This window comes from Lissotriton vulgaris, chromosome 4_1 (assembly GCF_964263255.1).
Source record: "Lissotriton vulgaris chromosome 4_1, aLisVul1.2, whole genome shotgun sequence".
Lineage (NCBI taxonomy): Eukaryota > Metazoa > Chordata > Amphibia > Caudata > Salamandridae > Lissotriton > Lissotriton vulgaris.
Window position 1 is genome coordinate 1,539,610,393 of NC_141691.1, and position 12,156 is coordinate 1,539,622,548.

At 41.3% G+C, this 12,156-nt stretch overlaps 1 protein-coding gene across 2 annotated transcripts in view; it reads right to left on the bottom strand.

Moving 5' to 3' along the window:
- The window catches only part of TOX (thymocyte selection associated high mobility group box), a 365,646-nt gene that overhangs the window by 148,130 nt on the left and 205,360 nt on the right, over positions 1-12,156 (bottom strand). The window contains exon 3 of one of the 2 annotated variants that reach the window (XM_086965782.1): positions 8,202-8,378. The exons of the other annotated variant lie outside the window; for it this stretch is intronic. Within the exon in view, the coding sequence (XP_086821908.1) occupies positions 8,202-8,378 (177 nt within the window). The remainder of the gene's footprint in view (positions 1-8,201; positions 8,379-12,156) is intronic. 2 annotated transcript variants of the gene reach the window in all.

Genomic DNA, 12,156 nt, shown 5'->3' on the forward strand with positions numbered 1-12,156 from the left:
ACAGTCAACAATGCACACTGTTTTGTTTTGTAAATTCTATTCTGTTCATCGCAAACTTTGGTTAATTCCTCTGCTCCGATCTTTACATTTTAGAAGATGGCGCCCTGCTATGTTATGGCTACAATTCTTAAATTCGGCTTACGTGTGTAAAGTTGTTAGCACCTTCTTAAAATGCATTTTTAAGCATAGGCTAAACCTTGAAAATAACAACCTCTAAAATTATTTGATAAGTCAATGATGATCTCTTACCAAACTGAATTTTAATCTGTATTGTTAAATTTTATAAAATGTTTACACACTTTTATGGTTCTCTTTGTAAAAATTAAACCGAATACAGATTTTACTACTACTACTCCCAACATGTTGGAATGGTAGCCGGGAAATGCTATGGCATACTAAAGGTTCTCCGCAAAATTCTAGATCTTCCCATCAAATCGCGGAAAACCCTGGTACATGCCTTAGTTACCTCCCATCTCCATTATGGGAACTCACTTTTCTGTGGAATCAGTAAAAAGGGCCTAAACCAACTCCAATATGTTCCGAATGCGGCGGCTCGTTTGGTCTTGAACCTACCCAGGAAGTCATCTGGGAAGCGAGCATTACAAACCTTGCACTGGCTTCCCATGCAGGAACGCGTTTGGTTTAAAACCATGTGCATTACCCACCGTATAGCACATGGCCGCGGCCCTGTCTATCTTCAAAATATGCTGACTATATACCGTCACAAACAATTGCTTAGATCTATGGGCAGCATGCAGTTGGTGGTGCCCCGTATCCGCATAGCGCGGATGGGAGGGCGGTCTTTTACGTTCCTAGCCAGTAAATACTGGAACGAACTTCCTATTGAATTTAGGATGGAACCATCTGAACTACGGTTCAGGCTGAAATTGAAGACATATCTGTTACCCAAAGTCTACTGATTGTAATTCCCTTCTTCCTTTCCCCTTCTGCTTGGTTTGTTTTGGGAGTTCTGACGGACTGCATTCATAGCGCGGGACGCACTGTTTCTCTGTGTAACCAGGCGCTTAATAAATGTTTTTATTATTATTATTATTATTATTATTTGTAGCTGTATGTAGCCCTTTGCCTTTCAGGCATCATGACTCAAAGCATTTCTTGCTGGTGGTGAGTGTTGTGCATTGTGTGGCACATGACAGAGTCTGAGTTGTAGAAGCCTTTTCCATGCAGCAAGGACGGATGCAGGTGAAATTGTGACTAATTTACTGTTATTAATGACTATTTTTTAAAGCTTTGCAGCCATATGGCATGGGTCAGGGTGGAACACGATTGAATTCAGCATAGGGGGACTTCTTCAGTGTGTAATAGGCAAATAGTGACCTCCCATAACTTTATTCAACATTTCAAGCCTTGATTTAACTGAAATAAGTATAAGCCAAACCATTGATTTTCTTTAAAGGTTACAGTATAACTATTAAACATAATCAAGTCTTATAAAGCTTAATGTGTGGCCTCTGGACAGTGAAATGCTTGATGAAATAAGGGGCAGATCTACCAAAGATGTAGGCATCAGCTACTAGAGAGTTTTCTTCGAATTCACCTGGAGTTTATTGTTAATGACTACAGGCAAACATGGATTTAAGGACAAGAGCCGTCCACTGCTGGTATTACACATTCAATACTGTGGACTACACGTTCTGATTGACACACTCAAAACAGAATGGGTATTAATGGGAAGGTCCTAAATTGGTTAAAACTCAGAAAGATAATATTGTAACCCCTTACTTATACCATTACTTATCATGTGGTGTTAACCCGCCCTATCACCCATTGTCTTCAACCTAAATTTGGAACTCTAAGGTGATTTAATTGCAGAACTCAACATTTCTTTTTATCAGCATGCGGATGACACGCACTGTACCTCAAGCCGGACTCCCCTGAATCCATCATCAAATTACAGCAAAACACACCTGTCGCCAGGTTTGGACAGTACAAAAGCCTTTCAAATTCAATGCTGCCTAGTAGAATAAAACAGATGTTCATGTATGGACGAGAGCTCTAAACGATGCAAATATTGCACCTAAAATGGCTACCTCTGCAAAATCCCTGAGCTAATTACTGGATGAAAACTTCCACTGCATAAAGCACATGCAAGCCATGGCAAAATCAGCGACATTCTACTCTCAATACTTGAAAAATCTCAAGCATATTCTCTCTCGTCAAAACCTAAATTTAGTAGTCAAAGACTTATTCATCTCTTGAAATCTATGGATTCACCCTCTTCATTGGCCAACTTCAAAACCGCCTTACACCACTGAAAGCGGTGTTGCACACAACAGCCCACTTTCTGAAAATCACTAACAAAAATGTTGAGCACATCGCACCTGCACTACTAAGCCTTAAACGGATGGCTTTGAAGGCCAGGTGTTACTGCAGAACAACTTACTGACCATATAAGAACCATCATCTCAATGCTCCAAACTTAAAAAAGAATCTCAAACTCTCAGTAGGACACATGATACTTAAAAGCCATAACAATCTCCTACACTGTACCCTACAGATCAGGAAAGGAATTACAAAATCAGGATTGTTCTCAGGACATGCTCCCAAAATCTGGAATGCTAACCCAAGCTACATTAGGAATGCTCCTTCTTTCCTACTCTTCATAAAACTGAGAAAACAACTTAAAAGCAAATGCACTTGAATCATGCCCAAGACTAAGAACCCTCTACCTTTCCAGATTGCACTCTCCCATATAGAACTAGAATTGCAACTTCCTAGAGACCATAATATAATAAAAGCGGCTGATCTCTATGCATAAGAAACAATGAACCACAATATAGACAAAGAGGTCCTCATGTTCTTTTTACTCTTATATTTAATCAAACCTGTATCTTAGAATGATTCCCAACACATGTTAAACTGTTTGAAATGATACAATATTGTGGGGTGTCATCCCGAAGACAGACTCAAACCAAGGGATGTCAGCCTGTTAGCAAAGGTGTTCAATTCGTGTCCAAGTTTCAATGTCGATGCTCAGAACTTGAATAGAATGCCTATGGGATTATCTCTGGAGCTAGTACTGCAGCATTAATTATAGCAAATCAGTTTTTTAAAGGCTCATATGATGAGTTTGTGCCTACTGTGGGTATTGTAGAAGTCCATATCTGCTGGACATTACTTGAAAATCAGCACAAGATGGTTCTTTGCTTCTTGAACCATGGAGGACATGGATTCAATACTTCACAGGAAGGGTCTGCTTTCAAGGAGGTGAGATTTTGAACCATGTATCAAGCGAAATCACAGTACATGGCTTTGAGTGCTATGCAGGCTAGTCTGAATATGCTTCTTACTGCTATGGGAAGTTTGAGTTAGAAGGGTTGGCATGAGTGTTGACTCTTGGTAGATTTCGCTGTTGGGGGGTGTATAGTTGGTTTCGGAGTCGTCAAGTGTAGTTAGGGATATCTATGAGCAAGGAGGTTCTGTAATCAAGCATTGATGGTACCAATGATGGCACCACACACTACATTGAGCCTCTCCTTATCCACTCAGCATAACCATGATTGTAAACATAATTGTAATGCAACCCAATCACATATATCGTCAACTGAATGTACAAGTGCTACCTTGATTTGCCTCTTTTCTGAACAACCACAACCAAATGTTTCTCCTTGGAAATCTTTCATCTTAAATCTTTTCAGATATCTGTGGAATATGCCTTGTCCCTCTACTTTTTCAATATCTAAGTCCAAACGCACGCCACACTGACCTGTAATTTTGGGCTGCAGTTTTACACTTATGCAGAGTACACAGCTGTTGTTTAGGCTCAATGATCTTCCAACAGCTGCTCAGCAGCTATGTCAATGGCTGCTGGAGATCAAATATCGTATGAAATATATTTGGCTAAAACGTACCTCCGATAAAACCAAAGTTCTGGTAGGTAATGAAGAGTAGCTCATCCTTTTGGACTGATTTTTTCTGGCCCCAAAAACATGGTCAAGCCCTATTATGTCTTCTACAGTAATGAGACTCAGAGTGTATATGTACACAACATACTTATACGTCACCTCACAGTGTTGGCAGGTGCCTCAGCATGTAGTTTTCAATTTAGGAACACCTGGAAACTAATACCATTCCTCTCTGTGAAAGGCCACTGAACAGCTGTAGCACGCTTATATAGTCCAGAATGAATTATTCAAACCCCGAAAACTATCGACCTATCTCCCAGCTCCCCTACTTTTCCAAAGTTCTAGAGAAGCTGGTCAATGGACAACTGACCAGATACCTAGAAACAAACCTTCTCCTAGACCCTTCACAGACAGGTTTTAGGGCTAATAATAGCACGGATTCAACGCTGCTGGCAGTGTCGGACAGTATCAGATCTGCCACCGACCAAGGTGGGGCGGTGGCGCTGATACTGCTTGACCTGTCAGCGGCGTTTGACACGGTCTCCCATAACTGCCTGTTGAACATTCTCCGCAGCAAGGGAGTTAAATCCATCGCACTAAATTGGCTACACTCTTTTCTGAGCAATAGTACCCAGGCAGTACACATGGGACAATTTCACTCCAGATCTAGCCCCATCGGTTGCGCAGTCCCCCAAGGTGCCTCATTAAGCCCCACTCTCTTCAATGTCTATATGTCATGTCTTGCCGATATTGGAAGAAAGTCGGGCATTGGCATCTGCTCTTACGCAGACGACACGCAACTGATGGTGGCTCTGGATGAAAAACCGGAGATTATTAAACCTAAATTGCACAACTGTCTCTCGGAAATGGCACAGTGGATGCATTCACACTGTCTAAAGCTGAATGCCGGAAAATCCGAGATCCTACTATTTGGTGGCGCCAAACGTATGTGGGACATCACGTGATGGCCACCCTCATTAGGATCAGCCTGCACTCCGAAACAACTCGCTAGGAACCTAGGTGTCATTATGGATGACGCCCTATCCATGCAAGAGCATGTGCGAGTTCTCTGCGGGAAAGGTTTCGCAATCCTGAAACTTCTAGCCAGACTGTTTCCCTGGATCCCCCTGGACTGCAGACGTGCTGTTACACAGGCCTTGCTGGTTAGTCGGCTAGACTATGGTAATGCGCTTTTCGTGGGGATGAATGAGCACCAGTTTACACTTCTGCAAGTACTACAAAACTTTGCAGCCAAACTCATATGCAATAAAGGCAAGTTCGATTCTGCCTCGGAGTTCCTAAAAACACTTCATTGGCTGCCTATGCGCCAAAGGTCTGTTTTTAAGCTGCTCTGCCATGCCCACAGGGCCCTCTATAAAACCGGGCCATTATCCTCCAGGGAAAGATTGAACTCTATGTCCCTACTAGGAACCTACGCTCCCTCCAGTCTGCCCTAGCAAGAACTAAGCGCATATATAAAGCTAGGACTGGTGGACGCTCATTCTCTTATCTGGCTGCAAAGAAATGGAATGAGCTCCCCCTTGATTTAAGGCTTACCACCAATTACCTTTTGTTTCGAAAGAAATTAAAAACCCACCTATTCCCCAAATTTTAATATTCATCTTAGTACAGCTCGTAGTCTTAGTACTGGTATAACCGCCTTGATATCCCTTGGGATGAGTGTTGCGCTCTACAAATACCATAAAATAAAAATAAAATAAATTATTGTAATTCAGTTTAAATGATTGTCAACAAGACACTTTGACTGGGACTTTAGAGCACAGAAAAGCAAGCTATCAGACTAGTACTGTCTGCTCCTTGATTTTCCAATGCATCGCCCTTTTTTTTCTGGTTGCAACGGCTTTCAATTTTATCAAGGATGCAAGCCAAAGTTCTGTGCACGGCAGGACTGGGGAGCCAAAAGCAGCCCTTGCAAAAATGGTAAAACCATCCTGCTCCCTTCTGTCTCCTCGTGCTATCACTCTCTTCCCATCCATCCATGCTGCCATACTTCTCTCCTCCCTCTCCGATCACTTTTTCTATACCATCTACCTCCTTCCCTCCCTTTTTTCTTTCTCTCTTAAAGCCTCCCTCTTCCTGCTGCAATTAACCTCGGAGAGATGTGGAAGTGACAGAAGCACCAGGAGCTGCCCTGGGCTGTCAAAATTGGCCCCCAGCGGCTAAAGTCAATGAGGGAAATGCCTGGTGAAATAAAAGGCCTACCCTGGTTCCGTGCCTAGTTCACAGCAGTCTTTACTCCCAGACTCCTCACTTTCAGTCTCACTGTATACATCCTTATAACCCTGGAAGCGCTCACCTTTACTTGCTATAAGAACTGCATAAAACAAAGCCATCAGGGGTGGGCATTTCTTCTTCTCCTACCTTGCTCTATGGTGTGCAATGTGCTTCCTTTGTCTTTAAAAAACAACATCTCACAACTAGATTTCAGGTAAAAAATTAAAACCTTTCCTTGTAAAGCTAAGGATCAGCACACACATTTTCAGCTTAACGCCACGACCTTGTGCTGAATGGTTCTCCATAAAATTTTGGAAACATAACATATTATATCTAGTACAGCGCTACATGGGTTAAGACTGCAATACAGAAAACAATTATAAATGTACAAAAAATATACATAAACAATGTTAATTAAAAAATCCCTGTTGAGGATCAGTCACATATATACTGCTTTCTTAAAAAGTTCATTTGAATATTCAGTCCTTCCAAGCAGTTATTCATAGTATAAATAGTACTCGAAAAGAGCTAACCATACTCTACTCTACCTATGTCCCAGTAAAAATCTCAGATGATCTCATCAGTTCGTCCACATGCCTATAAATATGGAACACAGTATTATACTGACAAGAATACCATTAGTGTTAGAAGTCACTTTAAATTGGCTGCCTTTTTGATGTACTGTGTTTTCTTCACTTACAAGATACACTACGAAAATAGATCTAGCCAGGGTTTGTTGCCAATTATGTCGATTTGCTGAGCTAAACATGAACTCAAATTGCACATCATGCGTTGCCTTCCTCAAAAATAAATTATATGCATTTATAAATGGAATAATGTGTGCGTCATAAACCGACTGAACTGGAATTGAAGTTATTGTTCAAATCACGGCCTGTAAGTTAATAAAACAGTTGGGTACACACACACAGCAAACATATGAAAGACTTAAATGTCAATGAAGCTCACATCACATTCTGGATACAGTAACTACTGTCAGTGTCTGTGCAAGCCCTTGAGACATTTTTATAAACTGAAGAAATATGCGAGCTATTACAAGTTATAACCCAGCAAAACAGACTTTCAAGGAAGAAGTCAATTTAGAGAAAGAAAACAACATAAACAATAGTAACTTGTGTGCTCGAGTGAAGCATCTTTTTAATTTTGAGTAATGAAGATGTCAAGCCAAATGCTAGAGTAGTTTAACTTAATTAGGTGGCCTATTTTTTCAGGCAGCCTTTCATTTCCCATTGAAAACTCAGCTTGCATGCAAGGCAACAAGAGCAATTTTGTCTGTAATGAATACCTCTGGGACTGCAATGTATAATCATTTGAATGTTGCATTTTAGATTGGCTAGAGTAACTAGTTTGGGCCTGTTGTGATGCCAAACATTTTTGTTGGCTGTCTAAATTAATCAACGCATGCCCATTTTATCTTTTCACTGGGTCAAAGGTTAATAGGTCATGCTAATTTTGCTGCCAGATTCTCACTTGATGAATATTGACTAATTGTAATTGGCCCAATTTGTGGTTCAAATGCATGTCATGACTGAAGGCGCATTAGGGACGAAAAAGACCTGTGCTTCAATGAAATGCATTTTAAAATGGTAATGACTTTTGAACTACCATGGTGTTTATTTTGTATTATCTATACTACGAACCTCGCGCCCATATTACATGAAATGCATCACCTGGCTAGGGGTGCTCTGAATTCCCCGACTGGGCAATAAGAGAGGTTTTATATAAGGTAAACCCCCTTCCCCCCCCCCCCCTCCCTGGGCTTGTGGGGAAAAGAGAAGACCTTTTTCTTACCCATAAAACTATTCCGACCCAGTGACACAGCGTTCCACTGGACTAAAAGGCCTTTGCTGGGTTGAGGGACGCCATTTCTATGTGCTTGCCTCCTCCCCATGGGCAGAGGACTTTAATGGCCATCTAGTATGAGGGTGGATGGCAGTTTCAGGAATGTTTTCTGGTGCCACTGAAAAGCACACCCACATTTACATCAGCAAATGTGGAAATCATTTCCCCCCTGCAGTAACAGCATCACAATATATACCTTGTATTTTGTTAGTATCGTGAGATGATGGAGCAAGATATTACCTTCCCACCCATCTGCTGCCATCGACGACTGCTGGTGACGTGCTGCTGTGCCGAACTGCCGCCAGCACCTGTAGTTTGCATATTTGAGTATGAGGTCCTGCCTGGCAGATTTTCAGTATACATTTTGGGGTAATGATCCTTTTCGTGATGTAGGCTGGGTGGGGAGCTGGGGGGGACCTGAAAAGCAAATAATACTCTGCTAACAAAGAGAAATGGAACGCAATATAGTTTAATGTGAGAGAATGTATAATGATGTACGTGGATATCTTTTCTGTGATTATCATCATGATACAAATGCCAGAAAGAAACTTACTGATGAACCATCCACGGAAATGGTTTTTGAGCAATACCATTGCTCCATATGGTGCACCATGGTGTGCACTTGAACACTGAAACCTATAGCATATAGGTTATTTGTTTTACAGACCTCTAAGACATCGCTTGCTTTTAAACCACGGCTTCCACCAAAAGTTTCATGCATATTTGGACGAGGTGGATAAAAAAGTGTAATAAAAACTTTGGCCCACATGTTATATTCATTAGCATTTTTGTAGCCTTGAAAAAATGAAATAAATAATAATTGAGTTGAACAGGGCGAAAACTACAGCGACCTGCAAAGAGAAAGGGCCCCTGGTTCCAAAAAAGTGTTGCTTCATAAAACAATTATTAGTTTTTTTTAATAAGCAGAACATTCTTAACTTCGGTGGAAATGACGTGAACTTCCTGAGGCACACTCAGAATGCAATTCTGTCCATGACTAGACTCGTGAGGGTCTAGACAGGCAAGTTCCTTAAATATCAAATTTCTGGCAGGAACAGATGACTATAATTTTAGTTTGGGAAAGTTAGCACTTTCTCATATTTGCATTGTAGAGCAACAGCAAGATTTTAAAGCTAGATATCTCCACTACATTGGAGTCCATGGAGATGTTTCACACAGACGAGTTAAAGGCCGGACACCAAGTGATTCTATAGCAGCTTAAAACCTCAAGATGTTACAAGAGACAACAACTATATGACAAGTTATGCCATCTATGTGGATGGTAGATATCTATCCCATAAAAGGCTACGTTCAAAACTTTAGAGTGTTATTTAGGATAGTTGTCGGGCCGCCAACCGGCCAAATTGCTATACTCCCCACTGTTGCATGTCCCCATGCAGGAATATCTGCCATATTATGAGATCCCCCTGGTTCAGTGTGGATCTTTTGTGCCAAAAGAGCTCGCACCAGCATGGAAGGAGTATTTTGGGTGAAACTGCAATGCCATGTTATGGTGGCCAACCAGTAACTTGTTGTACTTCAGAAACAACCTCCCATAAACCACAGGTGTTTCTGGAATACATAAAAGAGACAGGTGTTTTTTCTCCTTGTGCATGGATCCTTAGTTGACGCCTTATCTTTAGGAGGTAGTATTGAGTTATCCATCTATGTGTCTACCTATGTGTCTGTCTGTCTATCTGTCTATCTATCTATCTATCTATCTATCTATCTATCTATCTATCTATCTATCTATCTATCTATCTATCTATCTATCTATCTATCTATTTGTATATATATATGTACATATATGTGTATATACATTTAAATATCATATATATGTGTACACACACACATATATTTGTCACACAAGCACAGGTATTGTGAAATCTCTATTAGCCTACAATAATTGTCTTTAGGGTTTATGGTGTATCGCACCCGACAACAAACTAATAAAGATTTTTGCTGAATTGATATTCTAGCCACATTTTTAATTGCAGTTGTTTTTTTTAATACGATTTTCATAAGCTGCAAAGGGAACTAAATAAATACATGTTTTTGTATACTAAAATGAGCGCACAATAAAAACTACAATTTGTGACTGTCACTGTTGGCAAACGTTGCAATGGTAGCTAATAAAAATCCAGTTTGCAGATATTTTGAATCCAAGATACACTTTTACCCCTAATACTCATGTACATCAGCAGGAAGAAGCACGCAATAGATTCAACAACGCTGATGCAAAACAGCCCTGTGGGACAGTCTGAAAGAATATCATTAATTTTCGCTGTACACTTACAGTTCTGGCTGGGTTCCAGTGCAGGCTTTCCGTAAGAATCACTTAAAGTGCAGCATTGTGATGTCTGCTCGCAGCTACATCGCTGGAACAATGGCAAGCCATATGTTGCTACTTAGCAACTTAGTCAATAAGTCCCAGAGCAAGTACTGATTCGAAAATTGAACAAAAATGATAATTGCTGATTGACGCTGTGAGGCAATTTGCCTTGGACTAAGCAAACTATGCAGATATCTGAAATGATGCGAAAGGAAGAGCAAAACCGTGAATTTTTGAATGACGGCTAAGGTTTAATTTACGCTAACCTGAAAACCATCACGTGCTTGAAAACGTCATTGTAGTAGATAGCTTTGGGTAGGTTTTATGTTTTTTTAATTACCTTCTTTAGAATTTAGAGTATTAGTGTTCTGTGTATTCTTTATTCCATGCGCTCATGGAATCTGTAGGAAAATCCGTTGTATGGCATTATTCAGATGACACCAGCCTCTCTCTGGACGCTAGCTTTGTCAATAAAGACAATTTTAACACAATCTAAATTGTGTTGCTTCGATGTTACTACAGTCATGAAATACAAAACTATCGAGTTCCTTTCTCTGTCGCATTTTCGTATTCCTTTCAGTGTAATATGTATTTAATTAGGAAGATAAAAACTATTATTTACTCGGTACAGAATTCCCTTTCAATAAAAGTTTCTAACCTTATAACACCGACCCACCGTCGATGACTTCTTCAAATTCACAGGGGTAGAGCAGTATGGCTGTTGTGATTTCAGCTGCTCTGTCCTCCCACATATCCGAATGATCACAGCTTACGGTTGGCGTGAACCTGCCCCACAGTGACCACCATTACACTAACTAAACTAAAACATTGTTGTATATTTTTTTTTTACAAAGAAAGCGAGCACTGCCTGCCTCGTGTAAGTAGAAAAACACCCATCTCAGATTTGTGCTCCATCTGTGCCTTGCCCTTGCTCATGAAAAACGAAGCTGAAAGTTACTTGTCTGTTGGTAGTGCTCGTGCCCACAGGAAGCGGAAGCAATGAAGCGCCCAGCAACACTCGACTATGGGTCATAAGAGCTTGCTCTCGCGGCCAGGCCTTGCAACTGCGCCGCTCATTCTGCTCTCGTGAGAACGCGAGAATTCAATCCTATGAGATTCGTAGGGTTAGGATGAAGGAGGGACGTCTGGGCAGGTTGGCATAAGAGGCATGGTATATTTTATGTGTCTCCCTTGTGCGCTTTTCGCCTTTCCTACTGAACTGCCTCCACTACCATAATAAAGGAGCTGGTGGGCCCAGTTCCAAGGTAGCTAGTGGCACACACACACAAAACTGTGATAGGACATTCAATAACAGAGTCTTGGTTTTATGCGAGATTCTGAGGCACATGGAGGTGTATTACAAATCACACACACACATTACTGGTCTGTGTCGGTCTGTGTTGGTCTGTGTCAGGATGCACCCATTAGGTGCCAAAAAATACACTGTTAGTTTCGGTGGCAATTCATGCCTGCACTGGCGACAGAGCATTGGGTGAGCGGAGGTCAGTTGTTTGAAACTGCTGATCGGCCTTTCACTGCAGTGAATGGACCCAGCCTTAGTTTGTAGATGGGTCAGGGATCCAGATGCAGGAGTGTGCAGTGTTGGAGGACGCCTGGCAGTCCAAGGACCCTGTATCCCTTCCAAATAAATGGCCCCGTGGGCTGGAGGGGAGAGAAATGACTGTGCACCACTTCATAATTGATGAACAATCAGTGCACTTCCAGAAGCTTGTTTGCCTCTGGCGGCCCTATAGTGTGGTGAAGGAGCAGGAGCGCAGGTTTTCCCATATTTGCATGGGGTTTTCGTGTGCAAGTGTGTATAAATCAAGTAAGGGGCAAATGATTTATTTGCCTTTCCCTAGA